At 37.8% G+C, this 12694-nt stretch overlaps 1 protein-coding gene across 8 annotated transcripts in view; it reads right to left on the reverse strand.

Annotated features, from left to right (window-relative positions):
* Nucleotides 1–12694, reverse strand: part of THRB (thyroid hormone receptor beta) — a 163030-nt gene that overhangs the window by 40188 nt on the left and 110148 nt on the right. For all 8 annotated transcript variants that reach the window (XM_072328153.1, XM_072328150.1, XM_072328152.1 and 5 more), the window contains one exon: nt 11032–11096. In XM_072328153.1, coding sequence (XP_072184254.1) covers nt 11032–11038 — 7 coding nt within the window. In that variant the 5' untranslated portion in view covers nt 11039–11096. The remainder of the gene's footprint in view (nt 1–11031; nt 11097–12694) is intronic.

Below are 12694 nucleotides of genomic sequence, written 5' to 3' on the forward strand. Positions count from 1 at the left end.
TAAGAGTTAAGTCAAACATTACTAACATAGGGCATATTTAGTTATGGTTAGTATTAATTTCTAGTATTCTATATTAATTTCTGCTCACATTTATAGCTTTGCTCAGTGTATATTCACTTTTTTTTTTTTTTTTAATTTGTTTTGTTTTGTTTTTTTGTTTTTTTCCTGCCAGGAGCATAAACTCACCTGATATTTTAAGTTTAAGGTGTGCTCCTTCTACCCACTTTATCTCAGTTGGACTTTAATTGCACAGATTTGTCTGAGACACTGTCTGGCATCACAGAACTCAGTGTATCAGACATGTCCAGACAACGACTGAATCTGACCATACCCACTTTCTTCAGACTTGTTTTTCTTAGTAAAATTAAAGACTGACTTTAGATGCAGGTAATATGGCAAGAGTATATCACTCGTAGGTGGATAACTAAATTTAAAATAGAATAGTGAATATAACCCAGAAAACAATAAGCAATTGAAAACAAATTGACATACTTTTTTTTTTTTTTTTCTTTTTTTCCAGTTTTAACACTTTTCTGTCTTCTAGACTCCATAATAAGCTCAGACTCAGACAGAGAGATTGGATTATTCTGGTAAAACCCTCCAGGAGCTGCATGGAATTTCCCTGTAAGATCTAAATCTAACTTGGCCATTCATTCTTCTTTGCATGGAGAAGAACCATACACCGTAACCCACCTTTCCACAGCCAATGGCAACCGCAGATGAGGGATCCTTCAACACAATTCTGCTCTCCTCATTTTCCATCATGTTCTAATTATCTCCCTGCAGAACTAATGCTGTCTCTTTATATAAATCTAGGAGACAAGCAAGTGCAATATGTATGTAATAGATATAGAAAGTTCTATAGTTCACTCATAACTAACTAGATATTTCTGTGTTCTGTGAGATTCTCAACTAAGACCACTGACCCCACATAACCCTACACCTTGTTAAAAAAAGTGATTAGTTATATCCTCTGTTACTCAGTTGTTGCTATTATTACTGGAAATGAGATCAATGATTCATAACTCAGGCTATTCAATCTTGTTTTGTTAGGCAAAACTTCCTACATCTTCTTCTCTACTTTATTATTAAAGGCCATCTTTGCTCGTTTTTAGCTTGTGTTATTAGTCTTTGCCTTACCTTTGATTTTAATTAGAAGACACACACTCATCACAATGGTACATCTTTCCTAAGGATTCAAAGAGCATGTCATATGAGACTTACAGATTTTTAAATACAGCAAGAAAGTCGAAGGCCCTCCTTAGCTTAAAAAAGACCATTAAAACAAGTTTGCTAATTGCTGCATTTGCAAGTATCTCTGGGATTTTTCAAATTGACACATTTCAACTATGAGAATAAACAGATTATGTTACAGCTCCCATCATTCAGAATTTGCCCAGGCAGTTTCTCAAAGGCTAACCCCTTTCAAGCTGCTTTGCCTATTCTTTTCCTTTTAGCTCCCTCTGAAATTTGTCTCACTATTTTGACTCCTACGTTAGCTACAGTTTATTTAATTTTACAAGTCTCTATTGTATTTGTCAAATTCGCCCCAGTCATCAGGGACATTCCACATTCACATTTCAATAGAAGACAACTAAGCAGTAAGGAACTAGAACTGAGGGATCCCACATTGTACGTCTTTTTCCTATACTTCTGTGGTGCAGAAGATATGCATGTCTTAGTTTACCATTTAGCTTATTAAATTGTTAAATTACAATTTCACTGCAGGACTAGATTATTTATTCTACTACTTTTCCTTCCACATATCTTGCTTGATTTTGTCTAAAGCTGTGTTTTGTTGGGGTTTTTTGTTTGCTTGTTTGTTGTTTTGCAACAGAGGGCAGTTTAAATCTTCTGCATCTGATCTTGATTTTGTCAAACCAAAACTCTTTATAAAGGATGATCATGTAATTTGTAAAAGCTCTCTAACTGCATGAGAATCATCTCTCTCCCAACCCTTAGCCACTGCTAAAATGGCCCTAATCAAAGTAGAAAACAGCACAGCCTACTGGGATGAATCATGACTAAAACCAGAGGCCCTATTTCAGAAGAGAGACTAAATAAGAAGGGCCTAGAGCTTTTCTTGTCTATAACAGTGAAGGAATCATCAAGTAATTTAAGAGGTAGAAAAGCAGCACACTGTAGTGATAAGTGGCATACAAACAGTCAACAGTGAAAAAAAAATTCTCAAGATCCCATCAGTGTTTTTACAGGTAAGTCTGTTTTACAGAAGAGACAAAATTTTAACAGATGAAGGGCCTTTCTGAGCTGAACAAGTACAGGCTAGAAGAATTCCTCAGAAATTATTTACTACCGGCCAAAGACACCTAATAGATGAATCCAAAGGTTGGCCAGTTCACAGCTAGGCAATGTTGTCTGGATGGCAGTACATCATAGGCTACGAAAACAGTAAAACAACTCCTTTCTTTCCATCTATTTCTCAGCTATTATCTTCCCAGAGTTACTTTATATTCAAATACTGCCTCAGCTTGTAAGCATTTCAAGTTGTAGTTCATCAGAATTACAGTGATAGGTGAATATACAAGTAGTCTCTGAAATTGTGACTACCCTACCTGACTGGAAAACAAAAGATTGACAAAGGTTTACCTATTCTCACATCTATAGTCTAATGAAAACTGAGCAGCAAGTGCAACAGCGTGCTTGCTGTTTTTTTAAAACGTAGAAGTATACAAGCATCTAAGGACATGGAAGTGGGCTGGTTTCAGGGAGATCAACTAAGGCAAATGTAATCAGGATTAAGACTAGGGGGTGCACAATAGGTTGATCAAGCAGCCTAGCTTTGTGTGGACCCAGTCCAATAGCACTAAATGATATTTTTAACTAATGACTTAATACAAAAACAAACAAACCAAAGCTACAATTAAAGGACACCACCCCTTCAGGCAAAATTATAATGAGATTCTTTGTACAAGCATTTTAAAGCACACAGAGTAGCAAAACCTAAAAGCATACAAAGTTGTCATATGCTTGTGCTAGGAATGATAAAACTGTCTGTGCCAGACAGGGCAAAGGTTTCATTTCCTCATGTTGCTGTTGCATCAGTTCACAGCATTTTCTTTCCTTTGTTCCCATTCATTCCCTTTCCTTCTCTTTTCTCCTAAATAACACCATAACATCCTATTCACCCTTACAAACACCTGAGCTATTCACAGTGGAGTTTTCCAATTTTTAAACAAGGTCCACGAGACTCCTGAGTAAGAGAAAGGATGGGGCCAGATTCTTATTCATAAATCGCAACCCGTGCTACCATACAATATGCTAAATAACTATCTGAGAACAAGTGATTTTATATTTATTTTAATATGTAAGAATAAAACTGCAAGAGAAAAACGTACCTTGAGTGACAAAGGGCTCTAAGCAGAAGGTGGAATTAGTGATGTCTACTGAAACCAGAAGGTATTTTCAGCATCTCAGATATGTTTGTATGTCTACTTGACCAAGAAAACAGTGCAAGGATTACTTAATCCCAGACTGTTACACTGTCACTCCCTTTAGCAGCGACAATATTATAACATGTATAAATGTTACATAGTAATATGAAATAGTGGTACTACACACTAAATACTAAACATTTTAGAATACACTTTTGAAAATAGCGGACTTTAAATATTTTCCAACAAGGTTTTGGACAAATATTAAATCATTGTGAAAGTCTAGAGATACATAACTGTTGCAACATGTTCTTAGTGTGTAAGAACAGAGAATGTTGAGGAACATGCACTGTGAAGTGTAACAGCTTTATCCTGGTTCTTGCTGACAGCTATCACAATGAGCTCTGCAGTGTGAACCAGTGTTAACCACATTTTAAATACACACTGGATTTCTATTAACTAACAAAGTAAAACTAGGCATACTCTTGTCTCATCAAGAACCTGGGATTCAAGTTACACTTGGATACACAGTGGAACTGGGAAACTGGCATTAAGCAATGCAGTCATGTAGATGTTACATGCACATGGCCCTCTCGTAGTTCTGTACATCACAGGGAAGGTAGTCTTTCTGGGAATGAGGCGTATCAGAACATGCCAGCCAATGCTTGAACCACAGGGCTTGTGGTAGGACTGTTCTCCAACAGCAGCCACAGCTGGATGGGTACCTGGGGGCATAGTAAGGACAAATGAACTGTCTGGGAGCTCCCACTGAGATTCACTGCCAGATGTCCAATCACTGCTGGCCCAAGGGAGTGCCTAAGACCCTATAGCCTATCAACACACAGTAGTACCTGAGGGATCTCTCTCTGAAGTCCAGCTCAGTCTCCCTCTGTGTATATTTCATCCACTCACATCTCTGCCAAGGAGGTGTTCCAGTGTCCATCTATTCCATACAGAACCACCCCTGTTTTGAACCAGAATCAATTTGTTGTCAAAACAATGATCTGTCTCTCCAGGACTCATTTTGAAGACCACTGATTGTGTGAATATGGGCATGTTGTTGATTATTACCTTCTTCATATTACATTGCGTAATTGCTTTCAGTAATTCTTGCGATTGCCTGGAAATCTACTAATTATTTATTGCCTGAGAAAGGAAAATACCATTTACAGATTAGGGATAAAACAGCATAAAATATTCCTTCTTAAATGTATAACTGCAACGGAACCATTTGGGAAAACAAATTGCCCTTCAACTCACCCCCCACACTTTTGGAAAATCCTGATATACTCAGAGCTGCTTTGGCCACAAACCCTCAAATCACAGTATCACAGTATCGTGCGAGTTGGAAGGGACCTTAGAGATCATCGAGTCCAACTCCCAGGATTCGAGCCCTCTGTGTAGCAGAGCGGCACTTCTACCACTTGCGCCACAGGGGGGATCCGAACCCGGGCCTCCGGTGTTGCAAGAGGCAGTTCTACCACTGCACAACCATTCATATGGTCCTTCCTCAGTCCCACCCTGGACCTTCAATCCTTGTCCACTGATGAGCTAGCACTGTTCACTAACAGCAAATTCTGGGGAAACATGCACCTGATTGAAGCTCTTTGTTTTCTTTCCCCACCGTGAAGAAATAGTTAAAGTTATTTTACTTCTAGAATATTTAAGGAAACGCTGTATCTTGAAATAGGACCTCCTATTTAAGGACCATCATATGGGCAATGTAATTAAATTAAATGTAAAAAAAATTAATGAAATTAAAAAGAAGGGCACTAAAACCAGCAGTCTTGACAAGCACATGTTCTAGAAAGACAAAACAAACAAACCAACCCAAACCAATAGAAGTTTACCCAAATAATGCAAACAAAGACATCTTCAGAAAGAAAGACAAAGTGGGATGGAAGGAGAGAGTTCTTTAAAACCTGAAACAAACTCAAGTTTGGTAAAAGCCTAAAAGAAACGATTTTCAGATAAGTGACTACATACACAATAAAGCAGACCTAACAGTTTGTCCTTCCTGTTTTGAAACCTGACTTCTTTAACATTCATCTTAAATTACATAAAATGCTGTAGCAAATCTGTTTTAAAGAACAACAGAAATGCATTTAGGGAATGTAAAAGGCTGTCGGTGTTTTCTGGGTTTTTTTTTGTTTTTGTTCTTTCGTTGCTGTTGTTTTTTAAAGTGGAAGTAACTGGTAAATACCTGACTGGATAGTAGCTCCCCCATAGCTCACAAGCAGCTTTACACCTGGCATAAAAACAGATATGCTCCTCTCTACATATCAGACTACCAAGGGCACAAAGCATGAGCTCACTCTTCTGCCTCAGACAAAAGAAATGAAGAGCAGCCTGTGGTCAGGCTAATGAAGAACAAAAAAGTGGCAGGCTGCTGCTCCAGTAGCAAGCACAGAAAACAAGGATTTTATTTTACAGGTTAGTGGAGAAGGGTTAGAAAAAAGAAAAAGACAGCTTTTTTTTTTTTTTTTTTTTTTTTTTTTTTTTTTAAACAAACAAACAAACAAAAAACCAACAAAAACCTACTTTAGTAGGCTGCTTCCTGCAAAATCAACAAGTATGTTATATATTGACAACATCGTTCACCCCCTTTAACCGATGGCAGCAATATAACATACAGTGAGTGTTGCACAGTCTAAGAACGATAATCAAAATTTCAAACAGTCTGCTGCCATCAGAAATACATTCGGAGAGATGAGCTCACAAAAAGAACCTTCTCTGGTTAAAATACAATTACTATAGAAATGGGCTAAGTATACTTGCGGATTATGTAAAAAATAGAAAAGGGAAAAGTATCAGGGCTAACACAATGAAGCATACTTAAGAAAATGGCTAGCAGATGTTGCAAAGCTAAAATAAAGGCATGTTTGCTTTCTCTGTTCATTGTGAAATTTAACCAGACCTGAATGCTTTGAAAAATGCATGCATCTTTTCCAGAAAAATACAGCAGGTATCTATGAGCTGTAAGTACCAAACTTAAATACCTTCAGAAACACGCAGAGGTAAGATCTACACATTTACAAGAAGAAAAAATACTCTTTAAGGGAGCCATCTTTATGCCCTCGTGATGAGAATGAAAGCCCTAACACGTTATTAGGGAACTGAATGAACATCAAAACACTACAAAATGTCACACAGGCAGACGACTTGCTTTTGAAACTTTTTTAAAGCATATAAAATATTAAAGCTGAAAATGTAGAAGTTGAAATTAAGCCAGAATGTCTGTAACCCAGAACTTTCTAAGTGTGATATATTTAACTGCATATTCAAAAATACGTTTCTAAGTAATAAGAGCCATCATGGAATGATTCATAGCTTCATGCAAAAACATCCCACAATATAAATCTTGTTAACCTTTTGCAAATCCCCAAATGCTCGTTACAAAGCTGCTGAATCCTAGTTTAACAAAACCTTATATTAAAGTACTTACTGTCCTTCTATAAAGTCCGTTACTTAAAAGAAATAGTACACTTGAGTTAGTTGGATTTTATCGTGGTCCAGTGGAAGTGTCAGACAGTCTTTTATCTTAAATTATATTATCCTAGGAAAATTATTATGGAAGTTCAGAAGAAATAATTTCACAGCTGAGGTTACTCAATAAACTGCTGCCCTCCCAAATTAACAGCAAGTTTATGGGGTAATTAGCATCGCTGTGAAAAGATTCATGAAGAAAACATGATACATTTCCTACTCTATTATTTTTCCCAGTTCTTGGAAACTACATACAGCACCTTCGGAGGTACTGCTCTTCAAATAGATTTGTCTGCATAAGGGCTGGCTAATGTTCTTCTTTAAATGAGCAACCTATTAGAAGAAACATTGTATATTACATCCTGCTTATTGAAAACATTAATTTTTGACATTTAAATTATATTCCCTAATGTAAACACTTAATTTTATTATAACTCCTATCTTGATCTAACTTCACAGCCATTACCAAACAGAACGCTGTGAATATTTGAGAGTAGAAGCACAATGTTTGGGTCTATTAAAGAAAACAAATCACACTCTGAGCACAATCAGAGGAAAATCCTGTCCTTGGTGAAGCTACTGAAATAAGTACTGAAGACTTCATGAAGACCACTACTCTGCTCATTATAATTTTCATCTACAATGAAAGGGAAATGAAAAAGATTTACAGAATTCTACAAATACTGCTTTCTGATTTTTAGACCCTGTTCTTGAATTCCTTCTTCAGTTCTCACTCTAGTGAGAGGCAGATCTGTTTTAGGGTTCACCATGAATCTTGGGAGAGATGAGACAAAGCTTCCTTCAGAGACTGTGAGTAAATAACAACACTACAGGCAGAAGCTTCACTGGAGTGTCTGGATAGCAAGAACTTTGTTATGAACCGTAATGTACATTTATTTGAAACTACTGTATCACACCAAAGGGAAAATTCTGTTTTCCAGATTCGAAAATGTCCTATTCCATTGTGCAAACGAATGGAAGAAAGAACAGTAGTTCTTGCTGAATTAAGACTGATATTTAAATACTTATGGCTTTTTATTTATTTATTTATTTTTCTTTCCAGGTATTACTCCATGAGCAGTAATTGCTCGTGTCATCCGTAAAGCTGCTGATGAACTCTGGGAGTGCTACCACCACACAGGCATTTCCCAGTTACTTCCATTAAAAAAAAACAACTAAACGCTTAAGTCTTTTAATTCTCAAAATACATTACTGCTGGTCTTCAAAAGCATCACATTTCCTACTGCATTCATCAGAATGGACTATGAATATTAAAAAAAAAAAAAGAAACTGTTTCAAAATAGGGAAACTAAACTCGCAGACTTTGCTTTGTTACATCTATGTATGTGACCATTTGTCAGAAAACTGCTTATTTTAGGGATTACCAAGCTTCAGTTTATGAGAACAGAATGTCTCTGATTTAGTACTCAACTGCAAGATGTACATTATGTCCGGCTTTTCCCCCTCCCCAGAATAATCCTTTTATCTCAGCGTTTGGCCATCATCGCAGTCACGTGTACATAAAACTGCTTGGGCAACTTCTGGCCCTCAGAGCTGGCATAAGTGCAGAAGTACACTGAGAAGCACAGTGTTTACAAAGCCCTCCGGTCCAGCTTTTCACTTGTCACTTCTGATGTCATCAAGTACACAACATTAAGTGCTCATTAACTCCATCTGCGTTTGTGCGAACTCTAATTTGATTGCACTCTGAGAAAAAGCAAATACAGTTCGGACTTCGTTAACCGAGTATTTATTTTTCAGTTTATTTTTGCATGAAAAAAAGGCATCTGGTACATTTTTTTTTCTACTTTTTCTTTTCATTTCATTCACTTTTAAGCAACTGCTTCTTTCTTCTGCAATCCTTCTACGTTATCTGCAACTTAAATTCCCAAAACAATTTTGGCAAACTTGAACTGTCTCCTTACTTACAGCCCTCTGCACATACAAATACAGACGTGTGCCAAAAAATAATCAGACCAATAAATACTTTTAAAGTCGAGAAGTCAAAATATGCAGAATATTTTTCCTGTGGCAACTGTGAAAAGGAGTGAAGCTCAGCTTTATTAGCAAGGGCCAAATTACACAATCTTCTGCCCTAAGAAGTTCAGCAGATTGCACAAGAAACTGGAGGCTTTGGGGCAGTGCCTACAAGAGAAAAATCCTTGCTGCAATAAGAAATATTACATGGGCAGAGCAATCATCTGTCAGAAATCAGAATAATACAGCCCATTATTTTATGCAACTGGTTTTGTTTCGGATGTGATTTTTCTCTCATATTGCAGTAACAAAATCTAAGCTTTCTTTTCCATCTATTATGGCTTTGGAGGGTGCTATTTACACAGCTTTTATAGTTTGAATTTATTTTTATTTTTATTTTTATTTTATTTTTTATTTCAACTATGCTTCTTTTCACATTCACTGTCATGTAGGAAATTTCATTCGTATAACGAGAAATAAGAAATATAAACTGCCATCTTCTACAATTAATTTTTTTTTTTTTTCCACACCATGATTATTTTCTTTGCACATATTGGTTCTACTCACTTCCTTCTAATGAAATGCAGGCCCTGCCATTACTCTCTGAGTTTCCTCCATGAGCTTAACAGACCTGCCCTGCAATGGTGAAGTCCAGAGGACGGATCTGGTCTGCCAGCAAGAATGTGCTGCAAAGCCCTACCCCAATGGAAGACACACCCCAAACCACTAAGCTGAAGATAAAGAAGGTACACTGCATTTCCATTCCTGTCTTTTGCCAACACAAAGCATTAGATGCTAATCACTCCCTCTAAAGGCACGGCAAAATTAAACCCTGTAGTAAAAGGTCAAAAAAACGTAACAGGGGACAGAAGAGAGTACGTGACAGAATTGATGAGACTGAGTTACATGTCAGTGCTTCACATTGTTCCTGAAATAGGTATTTGCTAAATGAAATTGCTCTGACAGTAAGGATACCAGTTCCCTCCAGCCTTCACACGGTGTGATGCTTACCCAGAGCCTGGCACACCTATACAGCTCAGGTAACTACTCCACCAAAAGCCTCAGCTCCACCTGCTTCCAACTTATATTCATCCATGCCTAAATTCTGGTTGAAACAACAGCAAAGGTGCCATAAAACCAGAAGCCAAATATCATCTTTGCATGTTTTCAAATTATTCATTTTACTACAAAAACGTCCATTTAAATAATATTTTGTTTTCACCATAAATTTTACTCTGCTTCTCACATCTACGACCCAAAACTCAAAAGACCAACTCAGTTGATGAATAAAAGCTGTTACCATTTTCTGGTCAGTACAAAAGGATAGGAATGGAGAGGTTATTCCATCTGCTCAGCCAGTAAAAATAAGCTATTCCTTGAATAGGAATTTGGCCTTGTTTGTGATGAGTTTCTCTATGTAACACACACTACATCTTACAGAGAGGCTTTAGAGGTCCCAGTTATGCATATTTCAAGAGATGAATGTCATTGACAAACAGTATCAGCAGAACATTCTCTTTTCTTACGCAAATAACAAAACAGCCTGGAAGTTTTAACTTCTCTGTATGACCTCCATGTAATAACTGCATCTTTGCAGCCACACCATTCCTGGATTAGAATACATCATTTATTTTAAACATGAGTCATGCATAGCCTACAAATGCTTCACAACTGACAGGGCCTAGACGGTGAAGAGGACTTAAAATGGTTAATGGCTATTTCACCTTGGATCTTCTGCCCACCTGCACCCTTGGTCAATCATTACCTGAAGAGTACTTGGCAATCTATGTAAAACCAATTGGATTTTCTCACTTTGAACGTCAGAAGATACACTCCTGTTACAAAATAACTTAAGCCAATGTACTCAGCAGACATGGCCATTGTACCAGCAGTTTCAGCAGGAGAGTTGAAGTTCGAATGTTTGTTTACAACAAATCAAAACTTGGTGGATGAAGGAAAACAGAGGAGGGTAAGAGTCTTGGGGAAAAGATGTTGGGGATGATTACTGTGTGTCCTACAACTCTATGCTGTGAACGGAGGATAAACCTTAAAATCTCAGCATTCCCAGCAATGCATTTCAGAACTTGTGAAGCACAATTTCGCAGTAAATACTGAATAAGAACAACTCCAGCAAAGAGGGAAATACTGTATATATGCTCTTATGGAATATAGTTACCTGACATACTGCTGAGAGTTACAGATATGTAATCATTCTTGTTCTTCTTCTGTCACCACTGCCACCTGATAAGAAAAAAGAAAAAAACAAAATCCCACATGTAATACATCCATAAACACAAATCTGCGGAACACAGTATTTAAACAGAATGGAATATTTCGGATCTTGAATACCGTGCCAAAGCCCAGCAGACTGGAGGAGCTGTGTGCAATGTTGCTTCAGAAGTAAGGTCAGAATGCTGACAGCAGTAGAAAAAAATGCCTCTGCTCCCTTGTGGAACACTTTCCCCTGACTTTTTGTAGAAGTTATTCAGGATTAATATGTAACTTCAGAAACCGTAAGAGAAAATATTGCATTCCTGATGATACATGTGGATTATTTTCATGTTTAGTAACAAGGAGGACTCAAAGGAATTACAAATTCTCTGCTGACAGTTACACTGATTCTTCAAGTCATTTGAAACACAGAAACCCTTTAACTTTTACAAAGTCTTGAGATACACATCAGTCATTTTATTCATTTGGTAGAAGGGTAGCTTACGTGTACTCCTGATGTTCTAACAGTAATTTTCCAATGATGTTTAACCAAGTTAGCACTGCAGAGAATCAGTGTTTCTGAATGAAACACGCCAACAAGACAATGTCTAAGCATTGCCCTCATAGCTGCTCTTTGGTGATAGTGTACGAATCCAGGTTATCCTCAGAGGTATTTTATTTACTCATGACCAGAAATGAGAAATGTCTCCTTGGTAGGAATAATAGTTACGGGAGGACAGTTGGACTAGATGATCTTGTAGGTCCTTTCCAGCCTTGTGATTCCATGATGATTCTATACTTTTCCCTACTGATACTCAAACCACCATCATTCAATGCAGTGGTGCTGTTCTGAGAACCCTCTTAGGGTTTTTTGTAGGTCAATCCAAAAGTAATGCTTCCCATTTACTTCCATGGAAACTACGACAAAGAGCACAATAACACTATTTGATACAACAGATTCTCAGCTATAAACCACTGCTTTTCAACACAGTCACCACCATCAGCCAACTCACAGGGATGAGCTGATTGAGATGTTCTTCATTTTGTGATGTGTCAGCTGCGTGAACGACACGCTACACGTGGCTTGTGTATCGCAGCTGAAACGCACCACCCACCATCTCGTTGTGTCTGCATCCACTGTTTGGTCTCAGCAAGCGTCAACAAATGTCAATCAGTACCATTTTTTTTTTCTTCACGTGGAAGAATTCAGTTCCACAGCTCTGCTTCATCTGCACTCCCAAGTCAGACACCTTTGTGTCAGACTGCCCCTCTGCTGCCATCTGTCACACAGCAACAACCTGTAACAGAATTCTGGTGGGAGGATTCAACCTCTACTGCCATACCACCACCACCACATGATCCTGATGTCATGGGCCAACAGAACACAATGGCATTACTTTTGGAGCAGCCCTCAGAGAACTGCAGCAGAAAGGATCTGGATTTGTTAACTGGAAGTAATGGTTTTAATATTTAGAACTGTAAAATTGTTTGAGTTGGAAGGGACCTTTAAATGTCATCTTGCTGCAATGAACAGGGACACCTACAGTTAGATCAGGGTGCTCAGAGAGCCCTATCCATCCTGACCTTGAATGTCTCCAAGGACAGGGCATCCACCACCTCTCTGGGCA

Source organism: Excalfactoria chinensis, chromosome 2 (assembly GCF_039878825.1).
Source record: "Excalfactoria chinensis isolate bCotChi1 chromosome 2, bCotChi1.hap2, whole genome shotgun sequence".
Taxonomy (NCBI): domain Eukaryota; kingdom Metazoa; phylum Chordata; class Aves; order Galliformes; family Phasianidae; genus Excalfactoria; species Excalfactoria chinensis.